General features: G+C 45.5%; 2 protein-coding genes across 4 annotated transcripts in view; one reads left to right on the top strand and one right to left on the bottom strand.

Annotated features, from left to right (window-relative positions):
- Nucleotides 1–65: 65 nt before the first annotated feature.
- On the top strand, nt 66–3,175 carry cdnf (cerebral dopamine neurotrophic factor). The gene is made up of 4 exons (XM_060048537.1): nt 66–261; nt 447–574; nt 1,150–1,291; nt 1,783–3,175. The coding sequence occupies exons 1-4, from the start codon at nt 192–194 to the stop codon at nt 1,968–1,970; spliced, it is 528 nt and encodes a 175-aa protein (XP_059904520.1). The 5' UTR covers nt 66–191; the 3' UTR covers nt 1,971–3,175.
- The window catches only part of LOC132454889 (DNA helicase B-like), a 36,731-nt gene continuing 13,530 nt past the window's right edge, over nt 2,571–25,771 (bottom strand). The window contains exons 2-16 of one of the 3 annotated variants that reach the window (XM_060048476.1): nt 23,143–24,780; nt 20,512–20,859; nt 19,972–20,153; nt 18,903–19,856; nt 18,557–18,731; nt 17,054–17,195; nt 16,492–16,628; nt 15,468–15,552; nt 15,294–15,353; nt 15,039–15,198; nt 14,000–14,149; nt 11,875–12,588; nt 9,176–9,413; nt 7,755–7,868; nt 2,571–3,823 (exon numbers count right to left, since the gene is read on the bottom strand). In XM_060048476.1, coding sequence (XP_059904459.1) covers nt 3,657–3,823; nt 7,755–7,868; nt 9,176–9,413; nt 11,875–12,588; nt 14,000–14,149; nt 15,039–15,198; nt 15,294–15,353; nt 15,468–15,552; nt 16,492–16,628; nt 17,054–17,195; nt 18,557–18,731; nt 18,903–19,856; nt 19,972–20,153; nt 20,512–20,859; nt 23,143–23,347 — 3,831 coding nt within the window. In that variant the 5' untranslated portion in view covers nt 23,348–24,780 and the 3' untranslated portion in view covers nt 2,571–3,656. Of the gene's footprint in view, nt 3,824–5,005; nt 5,731–7,754; nt 7,869–9,175; nt 9,414–11,874; nt 12,589–13,999; nt 14,150–15,038; nt 15,199–15,293; nt 15,354–15,467; nt 15,553–16,491; nt 16,629–17,053; nt 17,196–18,556; nt 18,732–18,902; nt 19,857–19,971; nt 20,154–20,511; nt 20,860–23,142; nt 24,781–25,771 lie in introns of those variants that run through there. The other 2 variants (XM_060048477.1, XM_060048478.1) reach the window with 2 other exon arrangements.

The following is a 25,771-nucleotide window of genomic DNA, read 5'->3' as shown; positions in this document are numbered from 1 at the left end:
GCCTCAGGACGCTCAGTGGCTCCGTCCAATTGGATTCTATTCCTGGTCGCGTGGAAAAGCGCTCATCGTGTTATAAATAGAATTGGAGCCGCTTCCTGTGCAAGTAGCGGCGCGCTCCCCAAACGATACCGTGAATTGCTCTGGGTTTATTGATTGTTTGGACTGTAGTTGTACTTATTATATATATAGAGATGATGTTCTGTCTCGCCTTTGTGCTTTTGCTAAGAGCTGTTTCCGTTTCCCCGGCAGGCGACTGTGAAGGTTAGCCACTCAAAAGCATGTGCGTGAACAAAGTTATTTATAGGTTATTGTGCACAAGCTGGAACTAAATGTCAGGCGTAGTGAACGCCTCATGAAACACAGGATTGCAATTGTCCAAACAAAAAAGCAGTCGTTACCATACTGCCGTGTGACCTTATTATAAGCAATAACAATACTTTCTCTAGTGTGTGTGGGCTTTCTGCAACGAATATACGGCTCCCTGGTGTCCACGCACCAAGACCTCAGTCCTACGTTGGTGGAAGAAGAGCTAGCGAGTGCGTGCGCTGAGGTCCAGGGAAAAGAGTCCAGACTGGTGAGAAAAGACACAGCAGACGCACGACATAATGTGTTCCTCATCTGGGGAGGATCCGGGGATGGGGGCCGCCCGGCTCTGTGAAATTCTGATCAGGCTGCTGTAGTTATCTGAGTCGTCGGGGTAGATCTGTATGTTTTGAGTTTCATATTACTTGTGGCACCAGAGTGCGTGTGTGTGTGTGGGGGGGGGAGGCACATTTAATATTATAAGAATAACTAAAAGGGATTTTTTTTGGCCACGCCATGACCTATGTAGGAGCATTAATGACCGCTAGGAGGGGCACGGCCCCCACCTTAGCGCCGACATGCTTGGCACAGGACTTGACTATAGGAAGATATTACAAAGGTGCATTTAGATAAGATAGTAACCCACAAAAAGAGTTTTTGCAGTTCAGCTCAGTTTTATTCTCTGTCGATTTTGCAAAAAAAAAACCGACCAAAATATTTGCATCCTAGAGCAAAATGGGCCAATATGATTTGAGTGACACCTGGTCCTCAAAGCGACAGTGTTTGGCCCTGTATCTTAAAGTCTCAAAACACATCGTTTTTTGTTCGTGTGTGTCGTCCCAGTAGTGCTATTACCTGGGGGCCAGCAGCGATGCAGCAACCCGCGTCACGGCGTCCGTCGCCCGGCCTCTGTCCTCCCACGTGCCGGTGGAGAAGATCTGCCAGAGGCTCGGCAGCACCGACAAACAGATATGTGAACTGAAATATGGTAATTTCCTGTCGGAAGCGAAGCAAGCCACCGCAACTCACAGCATGGCATTCTTGCAAATGTTGAGCAACAGATATCCTTCAGTCATGGTGGATTTTTTCTTAACTCATAAGTGTTACATAATGTTCTATTTTATTTGTGCCGCTGTGCACCTAACCATCCCTGGAGGGATCCCTCTTTTTCTTAAGGTGTCTTCCCTCTTCATGTTATACGGGAGTTTTTCCATGTCTTCAGTAGAAGTTTAGGTTATGGATGCGATATATATTGTTTCTCTTTCTGACTAATGTAGCCTACTTATTGCAAGTAGATTTGGATAAGAGCGTCTGCTAAACGCCCTAAATGTAAACGTCACCCATCCCCCCAATGGGATCTCCTCCCGTTCTCTCTCAGCCGACTCCCCACGCCACGACACACTTGCTAAGACAGCCCGCTGTCCCTCTCTCTGTGCACTGTAATACTGTCTCTCTGTCTGTCGGTCCGTCCGTCTGCAGAGCAGCAGCTGTGGGACCTGAGCAGCGCGGGGCTGCTGTCGCTCCGCGTGGCCGAGCTGAAGAGAGTGCTGTCGTCCTGGGGAGAGGAGTGCCGCGGCTGCCTGGAGAAGCACGAGTTTGTGGATCTGATCCGGGAGAAGGCCCAGCAACACCAACACGATCAACATGAACACCATATGGACCTGTGATGTGATTCAGGAGCAGGGTCGAACGGACCGGAACGGTGTCGGCTCACCAGAGTTCAGAGTTCACGTGACCAATCAACGCAGCGACACTTGTTGAGCTGTTTTTAAAAAACTCTAAGAACGAGGCAAACATATTTTTAATACATGGATGCATAGCGGAATGGACTCCATGTTTCAAATCAATTTATATCAAACTACAAAGTCCACATGAATGAACGGTTGAATTCACAATATTCTGCACATGCGCAATGGTGTTTTGCACAACCTGAATTTAGAAAGTGAAGAACCTGTTTTATACCGTTGAGCCCATGGTCAGAAGACAACAATGATGAGACAATCTAAATATATCTTGTTGTATGCTATAGAAATGATCAATTATGTGCACTCATCAATAAACACACTTAATTTGCTCATCCCTTTGAAAAGGATTCTAGAAACGCAAAGACCTTGAAATAAGAAAACAACTTCAGAATTTGTGTTGGTCTCTAACTACTATTAAGACCAGACTTGGTGGTAGCAACAAAGACGGGAATCCTCAAGTTGAGAGAGACAGTGTGTTTGTATCTTATTGGTTGCATATTAAGAAGCGTTTGACCAAGTACATTTGTTTTATTTTACATCTCTGGTACCTTCCAGTCAATCCATTTTAGATTTTTACTCATCGACAAATAAATTAGATTGCTTCATGCAGTAGCCTCCCGTTTCTTTAATTGGATGTATAAGTATACATCAAATTGCACATACTTCCCGTTTGTCTATCGTATTATAAACCCTTATACCAACATCTCCACATACGTGGAGATGAGCATGAAGCACATGATTCAGCATAAAAAGTATTGAGCAATGATAGTTATCAATATTCGGTTTTAAAATGTAATTAATCAAGATAAAAAAGTACCATCTAACATAGCCTTACAAGTTGAAATGATTCACCAACTAAACTGACAATAATCAATACAAATGGTTAAAAAAAGGAACACAATAATGAACGTAGTGATGCGATACAGTTGACACTGATTTGCAGTTTGAATAGACAATGATGCTCAATCCTAAGGATTGTGAAGAAGTTCAGATTATGTAGCCCTCTTATTAACACCTGGCTTGCTCAGTGTTAAAAGAAAAAAGAGAGCCACTACTCTGTGTTCCACCACCACTCTTCTCTTCATAACGAAACACAGTATATCAGTTATTTCCAACTGTCCTGTTCACAAACAAAAATATGGAACCCACTGATTCCTATTGGTTTACCATTATTTAAATCAAGCCAATCACAAGCCGCCCAGGCTTGTTGGTCTGCAGGGGATCCGATGTTGGACTGTCAGACAAAACAAATTCGATGCCAACACAAACCCCTCATCGGCTCCGGTGATTAACACCTTCAAGAACAACAGGGGGCTAGACAGGTCTGGCAGGAGAACAGGATGAAGGGGAATCCTTATCAATTCTATGATCAACTCCTGAAGAGTAGTGGGGGAGATAGAGACAGAGGTCTGGCAGAGAGGTGGATAACAAACAGGAAGAAGGCGGAATATATTTAGTGTCTGAGATCGGGCAGGGACAGGTGTGAGGGCAGGGTGAAGGTGTCATCACCTAACAGTGGGGGGGTCAGAGACAGGGCTCTGGCAGGGAGGGGGGTTCAAACAGAACGAGGCGAAACCGTATCCAACTGTTGAACGGTGAACACGCTCCTCAACCATTGTCGCTCTTCCCATCGTCTGATCCAATCGAAGGATTGATTGGGTCCGTGTAGTTTGTCACTTGGGTGACTGGGGCCTTTTGGGCGTCACCGGGTCGTGCGTTGGGCCAACATGGGAGGGTAGCTGGAGCTTGGTGCAGTCCATCGCTGAATCGACATACTGAAAACAAGTGATAAACAACAGCTTGAAATGAACATTTACATCCAGGACCAGTAGTCTGTCCAATTAGGAATGTCAAATGTATGTGTGTCGTAGAAATATTAATCATAACATAACTATAATATATCATATGCAAAATATATTAACCTTGTTTAAACAATTACTATTCACATTAAAAGGAACTGTATACATTCTCCCTGTGTCTTAAGATACATCCCTTCCTCTCTCTAACTGAGAGGTGAAGAAAGTTCACATTTTCATTCCCACTACTATGTCTGATACTAAGGCCGGGCCAATCGACTGACTTCTTTGTTATGTAGATTCCTTCAACCTTCTTGCAGCCATGCTTGCAGACTTTCCCACTTCTCCCATAGTGTACTGCAGTTAACTTGGCCTCTCCTGCCCATCCTAAACTCTCCACTTCCCACTAACCTGTGTATTCCCTACCCACCATGCAAACGTTTCCCTATAAGAACCTTGTTCACCCATTGTCTCACTGAATGTATCCTTGGTAACTTTACTGCCTGTACTTTCCCATGATCATGCTCTAATATTAAATCACATATTTCACTGGCGGACGTGTCCTAAAAAGAAGTTTCTCCCCATCAATGTGTCACCAAGTCTTGTCGCAAAGCACCTAGCTTCCAGATGAATGGGCCGACCGAACAGCCTATATGCGGAAGATAAGCCACGACGGAAGAATGCCATTACTCTTGCCAGAAATGCATCTATTGCAATATCAACTTAAGTGAGCTCGCCTTGTAAACATCGAGCGGCGTCACAGCAGGGAATACTGCTAAATCTTAAATACTTTACCTTTATTTTACTAAAATGCCTTTTTAACTTTCCCTTTATTTTCTATTTTTACCAGAAAAATACATGATCTGATACCAGAGAGAAAGGTTGTATAAGGGTTAGAGTCCTGAGTTTGTTTGTTTAAGGGCTAGAGTCCTGAGTTTGTTTGTATAAGGGTTAGAGTCCTGAGTTTGTTTGTATAAGGGTTAGAGTTAGGGCTGCTCGATTATGGGAAAAATCATAATCATGATTATTTTGGTCAATATTGAAATCCCGATTATTTTTTGTTCGAAAACACGTTTGTTTATTTATGCCGCTTTTCCACTGCATGGTACCAGCTCGACACGACTCGACTCGACTCAGCTCGCCTTTTTTGCGTTTCCACCACGAAAACATGGTATCTGGTACCTGAAGTGGCTGCTTTTTCTAGTACCGCCTCGCTCTAGGTTCCAAGCGGCTGAGCCGATGCTAAAAGGTGACGTCGGCAGACGGCCGGCCACTGATTGGCCAGAGAGTGTGACGAAGTCACGAGAGCGACATGGCAACCATGCTGGTAACAGCCATAGCAGCGCCGCAGCCAACATATTCCACTTCTTCAACATGCCAGCTAATAATACGAACACGAATACCATCGCATCGATGTTCTCCATTGTTGTTATGTGGGTTCTGTCCATGTGTGGGTTACGTAGGTGTTGTTTGCGTCGCGTACAAAAATACGTCGCGGCCCTTTCGCGCAGCCGACCCCGCCCACGTCCAGGAGGTACTATTTGCGGTGGAAAAGGACCCGTGCTGCTACCGTGTCGAGTGGTGTCGAGACGTGTCGTGTCGAGTCGAGCTACATGTGCGGTGGAAAAGCGGCATAAGTCTCTCTCAGAAAAAACTTTGTAACTGAGAACTTTGAAATTTCGCCTTAAAAAAATACACAAAATGGTCAAAAAGAAAATGTTCCAATCAAAAATAATAGACAGATATGTATCCAGCTGCCCTTTCTATAAAAAAATAAAGATTGTTAATTTTGTGATCGTTTGACGCCAAGATCGCGATCAAAACTCGATTATTCACCCAGCCCTAATCCCTAAACCCTAGGCCGCCGCCGGGGGAGCTCAGCATGGCTGGAGGGAGGTGGGGGGGGAACAGGACGACAGAGTGTAGGACGGTTAGGGGGGGAGGGGTACTGATGGGGAGGCAGGCCTCGCTTGAGAAGTAGAACTATGTTTCAGGAGCCGGTTAGAAATTAGGAAGACCGAAGACAAATGCTGTTCAATATTTGCAAAGCTTATTCTGGAAATATGTACATAGTTAATTATTTGGGCCGCCTACACACCGATAAAATATAAAATACATTGCATGTAATTTAATTTATTTTTTCTTTTCAATCACATTTTATAGCGATAAAATATTAAAATTATTATATATTATGTTTTATATATTAAACAAAAAAGTAAAAGTACACTATGAACTTATACCATCAGTAAAAACAATCAAAGTTGTCAACTGTTGCGTCATTCCCTGAATAAAAAGTAAGCAGCGGCCCTCCTGTGTGCGATGCTGCCGTAGCTCCAGCTGCTCTGGGAACAGCCAGGGTTAAGATCTCAGCGCCGCTTCCCTGCGGTCCGCAGCGCTGACACGGAGCACGCTGCCTCTGTGGGGCATTTAAACCCGTCACAGGGGCCCTCGTCCAATCAGAGCGCCGGCCCCGCCCCCCACTGAGAGGGGAGCCACCGAGCTCCTCCCCTGGGTGTCGGATTACGAGCCTGGCTTACGCCTCGTGCCCACTGCACCGTCAGTCAACGGACGTGGGAAGGCGTGGCTGACGGATGGGGGAGTAGTTAGCAGATGCATCCGTCAGCCAATCAAATCGGTTCGCCGGGTTCTTCCCGCTTCTTCCTGCTTGTTGCGAGGCAAGATGACCCGCTTTCCCGCTTTCCAGTATCGTCAGAGCCCGAGTCGCGTCACAGTGCCTACATTTGCATACGCGATCTGATTGGATGACGGAACCGTCGCTGCCGAAAAAGTTGAACATTTTTCAACTTTCTGACGGTGGCGAACGCTCCAACTGAACGGACGGATCCACAATGCATTGCGCGTCCGTCCCCATTCAAAGTCAATGGGCAACGGTCAACTGACGGAGGTAGTGGGCACGGGGCGTAACTCTGCTGCACGAGAGGGAGTGTGGAGGCCATGGTGGTGCACACTGAGACGGCTCTTCAGCGGGCAGGCATTGGGGGCGGAATCAGTGCTTCCGACTGCATGCAATAATTATAAGAGAATATTTGCTAAATATTAATAATATATTATATTAATAATAAAATATTTTATAAATATTGTATTCTTATAATAGTTTATTCATGAGGAATCAAACTTAATATTAAATCGTTTCACCTGTACTCCATAATTGACTGTTTGCATACCCAAAAGCTCCACGATAACTACGTACCTCCCCCCCCCCCCACCTTAAACCAGGGCTTCCCAGAGGGAACACAGAGTTGCCTCTCACGGCTCAGCCACAGCGACTCCTCCACAGCCCTGAACCTGTGGAGGGCGGACGGGATTTAGCGGCCGGCTCTCCTCTAGAGAACCTCTACGGCCAAGCCCCTCTGGAGGAATCCGCATGCGGATGCGCCACAGAACCGGAATAATAATGAACACGACGTGAATACGACTAAGTGCCTTTTTTTTTTGCATTCAAGCAAATTATAAATGATCGCTTTGGGGTGACATCTGTGTTGTTATTATAATTGTTTTAAATATACATCTCGACCTGCAGAGGCGATTAAGGGGAGGATGTACACGGAAAAGGGGGAGCAGGTGTGGGTAATCTGCACGGCCGAGTGGTCTCGCTGGTTATCTCTGCGCTGAAGCCCGGAGTACTATCAGGCTGAGTGGGAGTCAATAACAAGCGCTCTCTCTGTGCCACGCAGATAATTCAGTAACATTCAGGAGCAGAGCGGACTCCGTTCACGAGGGGCGGCCAACGCCGCCGCTATTGCTGATGATGATGAGTAGGGAGGCAGGGGTGGAGAGGGCTGAGTGGGTGAGGTAGGTGGAGAGGGTGGAGGGCTAAGTGGGTGAGGTAGGTGGAGAGGGTGGAGGCGGGGGGGGGAGAGGGCTGAGTGGGAGAGGCTGAGGGCCTTACGTTGCTGGTTCCTCTCGTCACTGGCGTTCTTCAGCGGCAGGCAGACAGGACAGTCGTGCCGCGTGCAGTTCTTCCAGTGGGAGATGATCTGCCTGGACGACGCACAGTGAGCCACTGCAGAGAGGGGGAGAGCAGAGGGAGAATGAGACGTCGAGAAGAGGAGACGGGCCAAGAGTTTTACTCCTCGCTGGTTAGGAAGACGCAACGGGACAATCCCGTTCTCTGATTTTGTACTTAAAAGAGAGGTGAACCCTAAAAACTAGGGATGGGCGTGAGGAATCGATTACTCGAGTACTCCTCGTTACAAATGAACTCGGTTGGTGGACAGGCAAACTCGAGTTTGCATATACACACACAAACAAAGTTTTCAGAAGCAAATGTATCAATTTTCTGTCGGCGCCACTAACGCATGACGTGGGCACAAAGAAAATTAAATGCATCCATTTCCATGGCGCGTTCCGTGCCGTGTGCAGGCACGCCAGAATTCAAAAAGTTAAGAGATGGCGGTTAAAGCAAAGCGCAGCGAAGAATTGAAATACTTTAAAGAAATAGGAGATCATAAGGTGAAATGTAAAATATGCCAAGCGAAATCGAGCTACCAGAAAGTACTATGCGGCAACATATGCTCCTGAAACACAACGGTGAGTTCGGGAAAGCAGACCCGCAGCAACGGTGAAAGTGAAAGTGTGTCGACTATTTTCACCTCCGCAAGACGCAGCTGTAATCCCGGGCGTGTAGAGAAGATCACAACGCTGAGTATTTCCATAGTCCATTTGCTGCCGTTTTATTTGCAGCTTTAAATTATTTGCAATGGTTAGGCTACTTGTTTCGTTTTTTTTAAACTGTTACAGGCCTTGGTTCGACGTGATTTAAATTGTGAGACGCATATTTATTTTTGTAAGGAAAATGTGTTTTGAACGTTTGCAAAAATAAATAATGAATACTCTGATTACTCTGACTGTTTTGATGGAGAATAAGCATCACATGTTTGGTTGGTAATATTGCCGTTCATCATCAGGCCTATTCCTGCTGCAGATGCGTTGCATTCTAAAAATAGATTTGATTTAAAGAGTACTCGATTGATCCTCGAGGAATTCCTTCGATCACTCGAGTTTGGAATTTACTACTCGTGCCCATCCCTACTAAAAACAATATATTTATTTTTTTGCCGTCTCATCGTCAACATAGCAATAAAATATATGTGAACGTAATTTTGTCATGTAACTACAATACATTGAGAATTTTGATTAAAAAAGCTGTCAAAATGTTTTTTTTCTACTCTGCTCCGAACCCAAGTCGAGATCTTTTCGTTATGAATGGAAAGTGTGGGAGTATGTGGATCTGAAATCAAAACCAACCCCCCCCCCCCCCCCCCCCCATCGAGCACCCCTACACCACCGCCCAGAGGAGGAGAGACTCACCCTGGCACAACTTGCCGGTCTGGCAGTGGGTCATGTGGTTGAGGACGTTCTTCATGGTGCGGCAGTGGGGGAGGGTACAGGCCCTCACCTCCCCGTTGGCCTGCTCCCGTCGCTGGCACTTCTGCACGTGCAGAAGCAGGACCAGCTGCTGCTGGATCAGCTTGCGCTTCTCCGGGTCCGCCGTGGGCCCCGTCGCCACGCCGCCTGCCCCCGGGACCATGCCCACCTGCTGCTGCATCTGGGTCCACGAAGCGCACACACACACACACACACACACGGAGAGACGCACAGAGACACACGTTTAGTGAATTTAGTGTGGGCCCCTTCCGAGCGGTCACTTTGCGGTGAATCGAAACGCTCGTCACTGAAGGCGATCAATTATGCGTCAGTGTGATTTTACAAGGTGGCGTTGATTCGCTGAGGGGAACCATTACAGACAGGGACACCAGGCACAGTCTTCTGGTTTTAAAGCGACGCTGGCTCACACAGTAGCGCCTTTTTCCAGTTAAAAAGTAATGCAAGCAAGTTAAATGAAAACTCTCAAGTAAAAAAAAAAAAAAAAAGGAAAAATAATCCAGACGACGGTTCGAGGTTAAGATCGTTCTACGTCTGGGTGTGCCTTGTTGCCGAGATTATTTCGTATATTTCTTGAACGCAGAAATAACATAAAAGTAAATAGCATTCCTCTCTTATAGAGTGTGGTACTTAACCTGTGTGAAATGATCCAGGGCTTTTATGAATGGAGTGTAATTATTGCTGTGGGGTGGGAAGTAGACTGTATCTTAGTAAGACGGACAGGTTGTAATCATGTCTGCCGCAGGCAGGACATTCAATTCAATTCTGTCGTGAAATTTTATATCGTTAAATCTGTCGAGTTCAGAATGAGAAAGGCTGAAAACTTTTAGTGGTGCTTAAACAAATGTGACACGTTAATCAAACCTTCAATGTATATCATGGTTATGTAGTGTGATGAAATTAGTTTACATGAATTATCATTTATATACTGTGTCACAATTATGTTTGAATTCCCACAGGTGGTTTTAGAGGCAAGTACTGTCTAACATAATCCTTGTTCGACCATCCTGATCTTGCAAGTTGACATCCCGTTTCTCTCTGTAGATCAGTGTTGATCCTATTGGTAGGCTTCTCCTGGCAAATGTTCTTATTGTAAGTTGCATTGGATAAAAGCGTCTGCTAAATGCCATAAATGTAAATGTAAATGAAAGCTTTAAAAATTTAAGAAATGATCAGAACAATCAACACTAAGGGGAAGAGTTTCAGTTCACGCCAAGCAAGCTGCTGACAAGGATTCTGTCAAAGTAAAAGTACAACGTTGGTAACCTAGGAAAGTTTAGCAGACTAATCAAAAATTATATCAAAACTACTTAATCTAAACTACACCGAATAATGATGAAAATATATCAATATACTTGCAACCGGATTTGGCAAGAGCCCAGCGAGCAAGAGCATCACTATGACTGGCTGGAGCATTTCGAAAAACATATGGCCACGCCCATATTTGGAAATCAATAATAACAACAATAATAATAATAATAATAATAATAGTAATAACGACTCAGCTAACGCCGCGTTCACACGTCCATCGACGGATGACAGGAGGTATGGGGGCTTTTTGACACACCCATGTATTTTGCTTGGTCGTATTACAAAGGCGATTTCATTGGACAGTGTATTTGCGTATATTTGCGTTCTGATTGGCCGACGCATCCGTCGATGCCTGAAAAGTTGAAAATATCTCTGAGCTGAGAGAACGGAAGAACTTTTCGAGAGGGCCCCAATCAAGGGCAATGGGTTCCGTCAACGGACGGATGCAGTGTGAACTAGGGCTGCTCGATTATGGGAAAAATCATAATCACGATTAGTTTGGTCAATATTGAAATCACGATTATGCAAACGATTATTTTTGAGTTTGAAAACATGATGTATTTATTCAGCGTGTCTCTCCCAAAAAAAAAACCGATGTAACTGAGAACTTTGAAATTTCGCCTTAAAAAAATACACAAAATGCTCAAAAAGAAAATGTTTCGAACTAAAATAACATCCAGATATGTATCCAGCTGTTCTGCCTTTTCTATAAAACATTAAATATCAAAATAATCGAAAAAATTGATTATGTTAATTCTTTGATCGTTTGACGCTAACATCGAAATCGCGATCAACATTCGATTAATCGCCCAGCCCTAGTTAGAGTCCTGAGTTTGTTTGTATAGGGTTAGAGTCCTGAGTTTGTGTATAAGGGTTAGAGTCCTGAGTTTTGTTGAATAAGGCCTTTGGTCTGGGCTAGAGTCCTAGAAGCTGGGTTAGAGTCCTAGAATATTGTCCTTTAGGTCGGGTTGTAGTCCCGACTTGGGTTCCAGAGAGACTGTTGATCTGATCTTAAATACATTGCACTTTCAATTTTACTTACCAAAAAGCCTTTTTAACTTTCAATTTATTTTTCTCTTAATACATTGCACTTTCTATTTTACTCATTTCTTGCATATGTTTTCTTTTACTTATCTATCATTTTATTTTATTGTATGACAATGTTTATATGTGAAGCACTTTGAGTCTGCCTTGTGTATGAAAAGTGCTATATAAATAAAGTTGCCTTGCCTTGCCTACTATGCCACCACAATCTGCAGCCTCCGCTGCAGATCTGCAGCCTTTATCTCCCACCTGAGGGAAACACCACTCACCTTTGTTTTCTTTCTGGGAGTAGAAAAGAATTCGAACACCGTCTTGGCTGCTGCTGCTGCCCCGATGCGGGCATTTCCCGTTTGGTCGTCAACGATCTCCTTCACGGGCGAGCCAGCTGGAGCCTCCACCGGGCCTCCCGCCGCCCACAGGCGCTTAACGATGGTCTTGGTACCGGGTGTCTGCCGCGGCGGGACCAGGGGCGTGGTCCTCAGGGGCGTGGTCCTCTGGGGTGTGAACCTCTGGGGCGTGGCCTTCTGGGACATGGTCCTCAGGGGCGTGGTCCTCAGGGGCGTGAACCTCTGGGGCGTGGCCTTCTGGGACGTGGTCCTCTGGGGCGTGGCCTTCTGGGGCGTGGCCTTCTGGGGCGTGGCCTTCTGGGGCGTGGCCTTCTGGGGCGTGGCCTTCTGGGGCGTGGCCCACTGGGGCGTGGCCTTCTGTGGCGTGGACCACTGGGGCGTGGACCTCGGCGATCCGCGTCGGTCGCGCTGGAGTCGGGGGGACCCCTGAACCATCTGCACCACCTTCTCCTTGACCAGGCCCGCGAGGCGCGTCAGCCGGGGGTCCGGCTTCCGCTTGATGGCCGCCTGGAGCCCCTCTTCGGTGGAGACCACGTAGACACGCTTCTGGCCCCTGGTGACGGCCGTGTACACGGTCCTCCAGTTCTGGAAGCCGCCCGTGCCCACCACGTACACGACCGTTTCGGTCTCGGAACCCTGGGGGGGGGGGGGTGATTAGAAAAACAGACAACTAGATAACCTGGCTAGTGTTTACGCCACCTCCTTTGCTGGACGGCCGCTAAAGACTCCAGACCAGTGTTGTTTTTGGCAGGCATTTTAGATTTAGTTTTAGTCTTAGTCTTTTTGACGAAATGCTTCTTAGTTTTAGTCCCATTTTAGTCATTTCTATCTTTGAAAGTTTTAGTCTAGTTTTAGTCCGACGAAAACTCAAAAGGTTTTAGTCAAAAATCAAATATACATAAGATGCGTGTATTTATTTAATAGGCCAATACATTTATCATAATGAAGCACACTGAGACCGATCTAACTTTCAAAAGGTGAGTTTCGGTTTGTTTGCACGGTCAGCACATGTGCCATATGTGGAGAGAGTAAACGAGCTGAAGTGTGCAAAGGGGTCGGGTGAACGCGGACGACCGTGGCGTGCGGTCGAGGTGTTTGCCGCTTACTGGCTCCGTGTTCGAGGACTGGGATCTGAGGCAGGGTTCTGCACCGGTGACGAGGTAATAGACCTGCACTGCAGCAGCAGCAGCAGACGTAAACGTGCCACAGCCATTCTCCTCTCTCTGTAGTGTATGAGTGTGTGTGTGCCTCGTCCACCAGCCTCTCTCTGTAGTGTATGAGTGTGTGTGTGCCGTGTGCGTGCAGGCGCAGCTGCGCGCGAGCGAGGCTTTTAGTGTGTGATGGGGGCGTGACTGTTAGGACAAGCAGCTGGCTCCATTTCTGATGTCTGAGCTCTTGATTGACATTGCACGCATATTATAGTTGGCGGGAAAAAAGCATGTTTTGAAACTTTGTTCGTCCACTCACTAACAATTTAGTCTCGTCTAGTTCTCGTCTGACGAAAATGTCTACATTTTTCGTCACATTTTAGTCTTTATATGGCTTTGGTGACGTTCGTCTTAGTCTCATTTTCGTCATGGAAAAAAGGGGTCTGACGACGTCATTTTCGTTTTCGTCTTGCCTGACGAAAACAACAGTGCTCCAGACTCACTTGTTCAGCGTTCACCTGCAGAGACTCTGCATAATCTCCCCCCCCCACACCCCTATTTAGTCCCTCCAGAAAAATGCTGCGTTTTTTTTTTATTGGTGCGGCCAAAAAAACCTTGATTATGCGGCACGTTTTCTTAAAAAATGCGATGAAATATGCGCCGTATTTATGCAACTTTATGCGGAATGGGTTAACCTAGCGATGGTAGAGTAACTGTTATGTTAATTTCGTTGCTCTGTAACATGTGCAATGACAATAAAGTTATTCTATTCTATTGCTTGTCACTTGGTTCTATGAACATCCTTACTGTACCCACAGAGATATATTGTTGCGTCTCTTTCTTCTGACTAATGTGGCCATTGTAAGTCACTTTGGATAAAAGGTTAGGGCCACACGCACCTGGAAGGTGTGGATGGTTCTGGCCCAGGCGTGGCGCAGCTTGCAGCTCCCCAGCAGAGCCCGGTACTTGGCCTTGATGACGCGGCCCGGCCGCTCGTCGAGGGTCAGCTTGCGCTTCTTTCGGCCACGGTGGTCCACCTCTGTGTGGTCCTGGGGGGGGGGGGGGGGGGGGGGGCGACAGCGAACGGAGAGAGGGAGGGAGCAGCCTGTTAGAGTCACTCCCGTTATCATCCCTTGAATTAATCACAAAACACAGAATATCAAAACACATGACAAGGGCTATCAGTTACCTCCAAATCATTACCTGTTCACATGCAAAAAGATGGAACCCACTGATTCCTATTGGGTTAGCGTTATTCAAATCAAGCCAATCACAAGCCGCCTACACCTTCTCTAGGTTGAAACAATAGTCGGGTTTGAAACATGGGCAAGATTGCTCTTAGACCTGTTGTTCTGTGGGGGATCTGATGTTGGACAAAATAAGGGCCATTAGATGCCAACGTGTGTGTGATGAGGTGACATCTCGATGGCTCCACATCAGAATGTCATCACAACACCAGCTGCTGACAAGCCGCTTTCTACAAGGCTCCACAACATGCGCAGGCAGGCAGGCAGGCAGGCAGGCAGGCAGGCAGGCAGGCAGGCAGGCAGGCAGGCAGGCAGGCAGGCAGGCAGGCAGGCAGACAGACAGACAGACAGACAGACAGACAGACAGACAGACAGACACCTGCACCCTGACCCACACACACAGCTACTTTACAAGGTCGATCCCTCCGATCTACAACGTCACAATTTTTCTCTGTTTTGGGACCTCAGTGGTGGAACGAGCTCCCTGCCGACGTCAGGATCGCAGAGTCGCTCACCAGCTTCCGCAAAATACTCAAAACTCACCTGTTCAGAGTTCACCTCGACTCTGCATAGCAACCCAGCCCCTTCTGGCCACCATTGTATGTTGTACGTCCTGGCACTTAATGTACGCACTAATCGTACGCACTTTATCTACATTGCATTTATTCACTTTTGTTGACTGGTCACTGACCTCAGTGATGAAGAATATCTCTCCGTTGCAGAGTCTGAGGTTTTTATCATCATCATCTCCAGGATGTCTTTGGGCTTTAGCATCCTCCTGACCAATAAGGGCATTCTTGGTGACACAGACTTTGTCTCCACGCTGAAACTTAAACTTGCCCTTATGATCTCTATGCATGGGTGAGGGAGAAAAAAAACAAAATTGTGGGAAATGGTGTTCATGAATTCAGCCACATTTGTATTCTACAGAATCGTTAATACTTACTTGGTTGTGTGCTCATTATAGTGGGAACAACAGAGTTCATTGATCAAGTCAACATCCGCCCTAAAAAGAGAAGCAATTATTTGTTATTTATTAGAAGACCGGACCACGGTGTTGTAGAATACCTCTTCTTTTCTCAGAAGCTGTATTCATAGCTCGATAGATAAACTATTTTACCTTCTGTATGCAATGAATTGAGATTTTGTATCATCATCCAACCCAGGTGCTGAGCCCATCAGCCATTTGACCGCCTTTTGTAGATCTGAAAACAAAAACAGATGGTGCAATGCCTGCATTTCTCCACCTAATCTCCCATGTTGATGTACTTTGACAATATCTAGTATTGACTAGGGCTGGCCCGAATTATTCGAATATTCGAATACTCGTTCGGAAAATTAGTATTCAAAGTTTAAATCAGTATTCTGAGCTTCTTTTTTTTTTTTTCACGTGCCTGACGTTACCAGAGCGAGGGAGGCCAACTATAAGCGACACCAAGCAGAGAAGCGAGAGAGGTGGAGGAAGAATAGATATGTTTCCCTTTACTTTACAACACAACATTAGCAGGATCTTGGGAGGAAAAGTAATGCTTAGCGAAATGCTAACCTTAGCTTAGTTGTTTGTTTACGTTCGCTGTACAGCGCCGCGCCAATCAACTGTGACTGGCTTGCTGCAGAGCGTGAGCGTCTTGGGACTACCCGGTCAATATAATGGATATAATATGGACACATAAGACAATCAATGTTCGGTATTTGTTATGGATTTATTGTACAAATTCCCTGAAAAGATGCACGTTCCAGGATGCATTGAAAAGCTCCCGTAAGGGCTGAGATGGCAGAGAACAGCTGATTTGGAACGGAGCAACAGCTGTTCGCTTTCACGGGGAAAAACGAAGGAACTTCAACCTACTTAGGCCTACTAATTAACGTTCAAAAGCTATTAAATCTTCAACAAAATATGCAGATACTGTCAAAATCGGTTCCAGGGAGTATATAGGGACTATTGATGTTGTTTTTGAAGGGGTGTTTTTCTGGAACGAGTATTCGAATATTCGCTCGGATAAACCAACGAGTATTCGAAGCCTGAAAAATGGTATTCGGGCCAGCCCTAGTATTGACTAGATGCAATGGCACGGCCTGACAGGGACTCAGATTAGTATTTTACGTATGACAGGTACCTATGAATAAATAAACGTTGGACTTACCGTCATCGCCCTTGCGGGCAGGGAGACAGATGTGGATGAACTTTTTGCCGGGGGGTATGTTGAACGGCCCGGGAAGGCTCACGACGTGGTCAAACTCCAACGGCTCAGAGCTTTGACCCATCCCTATGGCGGCAATTCTGAAGACGGAGGGTGGGAAAACAGGGACTATAGGCTTTTTTTTTGTATCGTCCTGTTTTGATCAGTATATGCCAATGTTGTTATTAATAAAAAAACATTTGCACAAGGCAAGCCGATGCACTTCTCCATGTTGATAAGAGCATTAAAATTAGAAAAAATTAATGGGACAAAGAAATCAAGGGATATTTAGCATAGAAAAAGATTTGCGATTAATCTTGAGTTAACTATGACATTAATGTGATTAATCACAATTAAATATTTTAATCGCTTGACAGCACTAGAAAGAATAAGTAGGTGTTAGGACATGGATGCCTAAACGCTCACTTATGGTTCCACGTCGACGCAACGCAACGACCGTGCAGGGAGACGCTTCAACGCAGTCGTGAACCTGTTCTTTATAAAACGCGGTTCGAAAGCCACTCACCGCTTCGCGTTTTGGACGATGAGTTCGGACTCAGAGCGGTGGTTGTTCCTCATCTCCACGTTGTATTTGACCGAATTTAGGCTGGAGAAGAGGTCCTCTAGGGCGCTCCCTGGCTGGATGCTGGGCAGCTGCTTCACGTCGCCTTTGGAGACACACAGACAGACAGACAGGTTCAGAATCAGAAATACTTTATTGATCCCCGGGGGAAAATTGTTGTTCCAGGTGCTCCATACAATAGAAATATAAATACCCTACAAGCTAACCCTACAAGCATAGAAGATAAGATAAGATTATAAATAAATGAATAAATAAAATACAATAAAATAAAATAAAAATAAAAAAAAGTAAGAAGTGGACATCTCTTAGTGGGTTATATTTACAATTCAATATTTACATTGCAAATAGCAATGAAAATTAAGAGTGAAAGAATAAATTATAGTTTGTTTATTTTAAATAGTAAATAGTAATTTTTCCGATTATCAGAGGGAGGAGTTCTAGAGTTTAAGGAATGACTTCCAGTGGCGCTCAGTGGTGCATTTAGGAGCAATGAGTCTCCACTCCACGTCCGGCATAGCTTTCTGTTCTCTTCTGTCGTGACCCTTCCCCCCCCCCCCCCTCTCTCACCACAACTCACCCCCCCCACACACAGGACAATGTGCTACTGCTATTGTGTAATTGTCGTGGAAATATCAATAATTTCTATAATATACAATCATATAAAAATTACATCAACCTGGTTTATATAAATATTCACATTAAAATGAACTGTGTACATTCTCCCTGTGTCTTAAGATACATCCCTTCCTCTCTCCAATTGAGAGAGGTGAAGAAAGTTCACATTTGCATTCCCACTACTATGTCTGATACTAAGGCCGGGCCAAACGTCTGACGTCTTTGTTATGTAGATTCCTTCAACCTTCTTGCAGCCATGCTTGCAGACTTTCCCACTTCTCCCATAGTGTATTGCAGTTAACTTGGCCTCTCCTGCCCATCCTAAACTCTCCACTTCCCACTAACCTGTGGCCGACGCGTCCTAAAAATAAGTTTCTCTCCTCATCAGTAATATTTAAATGTTAATATCTACCTCTGACTCTTTTTTATATGCAAGTTCAATTATGTGCACTATTGCTCACTTTTTATTGACTTATTTGATTGACTTTTACTGTTGGTGCATATTGTTGTTTGTCAATCGTAGTCAGACTATTGACTGACTTCGTGAGCTACTGGATACTTGAATTTAAATAAATTATCTATCTATCTATCTACCATGGTACCATGATATACGGTTGATGCACAACTTTCTAGTGTATATTAGACGATAAAGAATATGTAAGATTCAATCCCTTTTCAATCTGGTACTACTTCTTTGGTTGGAGGATTGAACTCCTTCCTTGTACTCAGGTTCACTTCCAAGCGCGAGTACAAGTGCTAAATCACCAAAACGTAAACGCATGTACACGTAAAACGCCTGAAGATGATTCCACAGATTCCGGAGACGCTCACCCAAGAGGATGAACTTCTGGAGCTCGGCGTGGCTGATGAGCTTGGAGAGGACGGAGTGCAGGAGACCAACCGGCACAAGGCTGCCCTCATCAAGCACCAAGACGCGCACCGACTCGAACTCCCAATTCAACTCTCCGTCACCATTTTTTTCTGCATTATTGAACTTCCAAATCACCTGAGGAGATACCGTCGTTTTTTGAGACAGCAGATGAAATTGTATCAACTATCCCATTGACTTTGTTTGTATGCATGCATTTTTTCCGAACATAAAAAGTACTTTTTTTTTCATTCCACAAATATTTTTTAGGCCTCAGGAGGTCTTTTGAGTGCCCGTAAAGCAACCTACCTGATGCATGGTGTAGGCTTGGAAGCCTGTTTTCTTCGTCAGCAGAGATGCTGCCCGACCAGTGGGGGCGGTCAAAAGGATCTGCTTTTCCAAAAGATTATCGTCCTGCCTCTCCACCTCCATATCCTCCTCCTCCTCCATATCCTCCTCCTCCTCCTCCTCCTCCTCCTCGTCGGACGTTCCAGGAAGGTGTCCGGGGTCTTGGTACCCCCCGCTCTGTCCCGCTCGGCCCCCCACAGAGCATCCACACTGACATCCTGGGGGGTCCTCTCCAGACTCATCTCCGTAGAAGGGCCCCTTCTTGTGTTCTCCGGGGTCTTCCCGGGGGTCCTCGGTGTCTTCGAAGGCATCGGCGTACTCTAACGACGAGACGGGGCGTCCCTTCTCCACCGCCGCCCGGAACAGCTCGCTGACCACCGTGGTTTTGCCACAGCCGCCGCAGCCGCTGATGACCGTCACCGGGTCCGAGCAGATCATCTGGGCTGCCAGCAGCTGGTCCGGGTCCACCTTCACGGGGGAAAGGGTCGAGGGATCCATCGTTGGATCTTTCGCGATCCGAATCCTCTGGGCGTGAGCGTACAAAACCTCCCGAGCGTTTATCGGAATCGTCCACTGCTTGGCGTCCACAAGGTGGCGCAGGCAGTCTGCGATGCCCGATTCGTACTTGTGATGTGTTCGAAGCACGACTTTCTGTCTGTCCCACATCATCACCTCCAGTTCCTTGAGGAACGGGAGAGTATCCCACACCTGTTCGTCAGGTATATATTTTCTCAAATTGTTGCAGAGTTTGTCCTTTTCCATGTAGGTGCTGCCCGTGTTCGCACAGAACCTCTTCACCTCATCGTACACCGACAGGGCGTTGTGCTGAAGACGCGGCAGCGTCTCGAGCAAGCCGCAATCTTCGAACGCCTTGAGTTTGGCCTCGCAGCGCAACTTCAGTTCTTTATGCATAACCTTTGGAAGGGAGGAGGGGAGGCGGTGGAGAACAAAGTTCAGGATGGTGTGAACACAATAGATGATGCACAGGTCAAACGTATGGCTGTGTCATTATATTTAGAGAGGCACTCACCTCAGAAAACCCTAACTTCCACACATCATTTTCAATGATGTCTTCTAGTTTGGCCAATAGACTATCCACGTTCTCGCTACTAGCGGAGGAAAGCAGAGCGTCAAACTGCCGCGGTAAAAGTACCGGTAAGTATTTCATAACCAAGGGGTAAGAAGAGGACGCCTGCATCCCCCTGTATTCATCTGAAACAGAACAGAGCTATTCAAAAGGATTGCATGCTTAAGGATAACATGGCACATTGAGCAATCTGTGGCAGGCGCTCTCTCTCTCTCTCTCTCTCTCTCTCTCTCTCTCTCTCTCTCTCTCTCTCTCTCTCTCTCTCTCTCTCTCTCTCTCTCTCTCTCTCTCTCTCTCTCTCTCTCTCTCTCTCTCTCTCTCTCTCTCTCTCTCTCTCTCTCTCTCTCTCTCTCCTGCATTCATCTGAAACAGAACAGAGCTATTCAAAAGGATTGCATGCTTAAGGATAACATGGCACATTGAGCAATCTGTGGCAGGCGCGCTCTCTCTCTCTCTCTCTCTCTCTCTCTCTCAGAAGCCTACCTGAGGATGAAACGTGTTGAATGATGTTCTGCGCCAGGGGGTCTGTGTCCCCAAACTCAGTGAGGACCTCCAATAAGTTCAGAATGGTAACGAGGCGTTCCTTGGGCAACCACTCGAAGAACGGTTGGATTGAATCATCTGTCACGTTGCACGCCACCAGAAACAGGGAAACAATGGGCCTCCATCCGTCTTTGTCCAGGTCCGTGCGTATCGTGTACCAAGCAGAGCCCTTTACGGTCAAGTTCTTCTTGGAGCCTTGTGTGCGGCAGGTGATGTGCCACCAGGGGGCGCTCAGGGCAAAACGGCCCGTCACCCTGACCTCATCTCCACTGAACGTCTTGAATCGGACTGCAGAATGAGAGGAACAAATACAGGAGACAGAGGAAAGACTGTTAGCTAAGGAGGAGGATAAGGGACATTTGTGATATTTTTCTCTTTTAGTCCGAGTTTAATTCGGAATTCTGAGATCAAAATCAGAATTCTGAGATTAAAGTCAGAATTTTGAGATTAAATTCAGAAATTGATCCTCAGAATCCTGATTTTAATGGATTTAGAATCATGCCAAAACCCTGCACACACGCAAAACGTGTTTTGCTCACGCATAACGATTCACACGCACACAAAACGTGTTTTACTCACGCACAATGATTCACACACACGCTCAGTGTGGTTTGCAAATACAAAACATCATTCACAAACTAATGCATTTTGCTTCAGAAACAAATACAGTACGTTTTACAGTGAAGTACGAAAATAAATCCTTCAAGTAGGCCTACACAAAACAATTCTACAAGTACGGAACACTGAAAGCTGCGCGTGGATCGGAAGGCATTTGCGCACGGATCAGCAAGGCGGAAAATTAGTGCTAAGAGAGACAGACAGAGAGAGAGAGAGAGAGAAAGTAAGTTGCTAAAATGTGTCGCTACATGACCACCAGTGTTAAAAACCCTCTGAGCCCAATCATTTTATTGTATCTATAAACCGCAACCTCCGTGCCGTTTTTCCTCTAGTATTGTGTGTGTAGGCCTATGTGTGTGTGTGTGTGTGTGTGTGTGTGTGTGTGTGTGTGTGTGTGTGTGTGTGTGTGTGTGTGTGTGTGTGTGTGTGTGTGTGTGTGTGTGTGTGTGTGCGCGTGTTGTCGCTCTTTTTGGGATCACTCATAGCCTTTACAGGAGCTTATATCCAGTCAGGAATTTATAGCCTAGATATTTTCGGGAACTTTGAAAAATGAATCCATACTGTTAGATCCGATGTTGTTCTTTATTGCCATATAAAATCCGTTTTCATCGCGTATTTTAGTTAGGGATTTATGCTAATCGCCTGTAAGCATGTGGTCATTAGCATCTGGCGACTTGTTTGAGAGTCAGCATCCATGGCCCCCCCACCACCCTATTCCCCTACAGAAGAGCCCTGGAGCTCTTCTTTAAAAAGCCCAGGAGAATTAAATGCTCCCAGGCTGGATGTAGCCTTTGAGGATGAGCAAAAACTTCACACTTCTCCGTCTGTTGTCTTCTTTGTCCTCATCCTCCTGTCGCTCTCTTGTCCTCTTCCCCTGACTCTCACTGTCTCACAAAGGAGCTGAGCTCACCTGAGGTCTATTTGTAGTGCTAAGGCTCACACTGATTGGTATTCAATTAGCTTTATTTGTTATTTTTCACGTGTTATTTTAGTTAGGTTTATAATTTAAAAAGATGCGTTTGCCCATTGTTGCAGGAGATTTCATTTTTGAACAAATTATGTAAAAAACAGTTATGCTTTGGGCAAAAATCTGTAAATAAATGGTGGCATTTTTTGTTTAAATATTACTATACAAAATCTGTAAATGAAGACACAAAAGGCAAAGTTACAACACCAATAATCCCATCTACAGTAATACACAGGACTGTTTGAATAGGATTTAAGTGCATATTCTCCTCTCAAAGTGCACCAGATTCATGCATTCCAATGTAAAGGGTACAAAATAATTTCGGTCGGGGGGGCATGCCCCCGGACCCCCCTAGAGGGTTCGGGGACCACACCTCCGCTGCTGAAAAAAATCCTGCGGGAAACACTGCCTTTATTGATCCCATGCGTTGAAATGTGTGCAGCGGAAAATGTTACAGAAGCGGAAAGGCAGGCGAAAATAGAGACGTCATGCCATATTTTAAATTAGGCCTGTATTTTAATCAATGTCACACCTTAGCCTAGGTCGGTTCACACCCCCATTGTTTCCTCAGTATACCTTGGCTACAGACAGTCCTAGGTGATCACACCCAGAGGTTGCTATATGGTCTGAAACAGCAGCCTTTTTATTGCAGGAACATACAATATGTTGGATAGATAACGATTAAAAGTATTTTAAAGGGGGATATTACACATTGCGACATTAATAAACATTATTGGCTCAGGATACCTTGTTACATTCTTAAAATCTTCCCTTGGGTTCTATAAACTATACATCTATCTTTCATTCGTGACCAACACTTCCATTGATTTACCGCCTCGGACGCGGACTCCCCATAACCGATGGTCTCTCGAAACTGAAATTAACTTGCAGAGTGACCCACAATGGCTTCTCTATGGATGTTATTGTTGCGCCACAAAAATGGGATATATTTGCAAGCCATTTTTAACAGCAAATGTACCCATTACCTTTACGCTTGGGCGGCCCCGGCGACTGGTTGATCCACGCCGTCTTTGAGTTAGAGTCGGACATCACCTCCATGTCGAGGAACTCTGGGGTCGTGTCCTCCTCGCCGTCCCCCTCGGAGTCGTCGCCGCTCGCCGCTTCATCCTGGTCCTTATCCGGCAGAATATAACCTTCCAGGAAAGCCATCGATCGTTTGGATTTAGCCATAACTTCTTATGTTCATTGGCTCACCGGATCCGCTGTGAGATACAATCCCGTCCAAATGAAACTGCGCGAATAATACGGCCGCCGTTCATGTCCCTCTCGCTCAAAAATCGCGCGCCGTTCATGCGTCACGTGCCACAGGCCGGGTTTATCTGGAGTTGGGTCTGTCTGCGTCCTGCCAGACGGAGGCGTAACTTGTAGTAGGAGGCGTAACTTATAGTCGGAGGAGGCGTAACTTGCACTAGGAGGCGTAACATGTAGTCGGAGGCGTAACTTGTAGTCGGAGGCGTGTCTAGTACTTTTCTAAATCGCGGAAGTGATCTGTAGGCTATGTAGCAGTGGTGCGCAGGTACATAAATGACCGCAACTCGGACCTCAAATATTAGGCCTTAAATTTTCTTTCCGTCATGAATATCGGAAGACCAGACTTCAATGAAGATCTCGTGTGAACCGTGATTTACAACGCTTTTTGTTTACCGCGAAAATAGAAAGATCTCGCGTGGACCGCGATTTAGAAAAGAACAAGTTACGCCTCCTAGTACAAGTTACGCCTCCTACTACAAGTTACGCCTCCGTCTTGCAGGACGCAGACAGATACTATAGGTTATCTGAAGCCAACCGTGTGACGTCGTCAGGGGCGGTTCCTTAATAGAGGCAACGGATGCAACGCAGCCTCGTGATTTAAAAAGATTTGCGTGATGATGAAATTATTCTAAAAATATATATTTTTTAATTACATGAAAATGTTAACAATTTTGAAAAAATTGCCACGTGCCTTTGCAAGGCAGGAGGCTGGCCGAAGTTACTCTGACTATGTTACGTCCGGTGCTGGTCACTGAAGGGAGGCAAAGAGAATAAAAAATAACCAATCACAATTCAGTTTCACTGTTGCGAGGTAAATCATCCATCCCATGTTAAACATATGAAAGGCGGCCAGCCACATCTCCTCCTTGCAACCAATCACAAATCAGCGATTTTTTTTTTTAACGTTCCAAGGCTAAGCAAATGAGCCTTCAGTCGTGGATAATAATAACTATAATTTATATTAGAATGAAACAATATCATAATGAAAACAACCTTTCACTGTAACAACAGGCATTCCCCCATGAAACTGACTCTTGCCAGATGCATTTTGTTCCACCTAAGGTAGAACGAAATTCACCTGGCGAGTCAGGTTATTCCCCCATAGCTCCCGCGATCATAATTCTTTGGCGCCGCTACTGCTACCCAGTGGCGGATGAAGGTGTTTACTGTAAACAGCAGCGCAACAGAAAAAGGCATTCGGTGCATCTGCAAGCTGGTAACTGTTTCATGTTATCTGTATAAATTATAACTAAACTTTATGCAAACCGTTTATTCTGCAACTGCAGCACGTTTCATTGCAGTGCCGAGGGGTCCATGAGCTCCGACCACGACGTGGTTTTCTCCTGTTTATTCTGGATGAAGACAGATGCAATGGGAGAACGTCTTCATAAAGCCTGGTGACTCCAATATCATCACAGCAGTCAAGCACTGCTCACATAAATAATAGGCCTACAGTGTTCTCTCATCCATAGGCCTACATTAACAAACAAAAGATATAGCAATAAATAAATGCATCATACATGTAACAGTTAGACATACCATGTATTAAGTTAGTTATTCGTTTTTAGATTTTCATCATTGTACTGCCAGGGCCAGTCGCTAAACGTTGGGGAATTTACTTATTTCCATACAACCTCACGACAAACAACGAACTCGACCGCGCATGGGCGAAGGCTTTTGATATTTATGTTTAATTTTATAGGCTACTCCAAAAGTTGGATCATATCGCATACAAACAACATAATATAAAAGGAAACACACGAAAGTGACGATTTTCAATTTGAACCAAGTTGGAATATTAAACATCCCCACCCACCTGGTGACATCACCTGTCCTATATCCACCTGCTTTTGGGACTGCCAAGCGTCCTGGCTTCCACAGTGGTGGAACGAGGTCCCCACTGAAACCAAACTCATCTTCTGCCGCGGACTCATCGGCTCAGACTGCATCTGTGCCTGCCGTGTTCTTGTAGAAAGTAGTCTAAACCGGAGCCCATGAAAGAAATCAGAAGAAAACCAACTTAGTTTACGCCACTCGCATGATTCTTTTACTTTCTGGGTCGTCATTTCATGGTTGAATGCGTTTAAGATAAGTCGATTTGGATAACTCAGTGAAATAAATGTGATAGCCCGTATGAATGCATAATAATAATCTAAATAAAAATAGCATTTACATTCAGGACATTTAGCAGACGCCTTTATCCAAAGCGTCTAACATTAATAGTAAAGTAACAGTAAACAGGAAAATGAGCGTATAACATTAAACAGCGTATGGTAGGTTAATAGTAAAGTAACACAAAAGTTACAGTAAGCAGACGCTTTTATCCAAAGCGTATCACAGTAA

The sequence above is a fragment of the Gadus macrocephalus genome, chromosome 4 (assembly GCF_031168955.1).
Source record: "Gadus macrocephalus chromosome 4, ASM3116895v1".
NCBI classification, from domain to species: domain Eukaryota; kingdom Metazoa; phylum Chordata; class Actinopteri; order Gadiformes; family Gadidae; genus Gadus; species Gadus macrocephalus.
The sequence above is the reverse complement of the archived record's forward strand: the minus strand, read 5'-3'. Positions and strand labels throughout refer to the sequence as shown.

Coding starts and splice junctions, on each gene's coding strand:
- cdnf (XM_060048537.1), top strand. CDS start 192: ATGATGTTCTGTCTCGCCTTTGTGCTTTTGCTAAGAGCTGTTTCCGTT. Junction 262..446: donor CCCGGCAGGCGACTGTGAAG/GTTAGCCACTCA, acceptor TACTTTCTCTAG/TGTGTGTGGGCTTTCTGCAA. Junction 1,292..1,782: donor GATATGTGAACTGAAATATG/GTAATTTCCTGT, acceptor GTCCGTCTGCAG/AGCAGCAGCTGTGGGACCTG.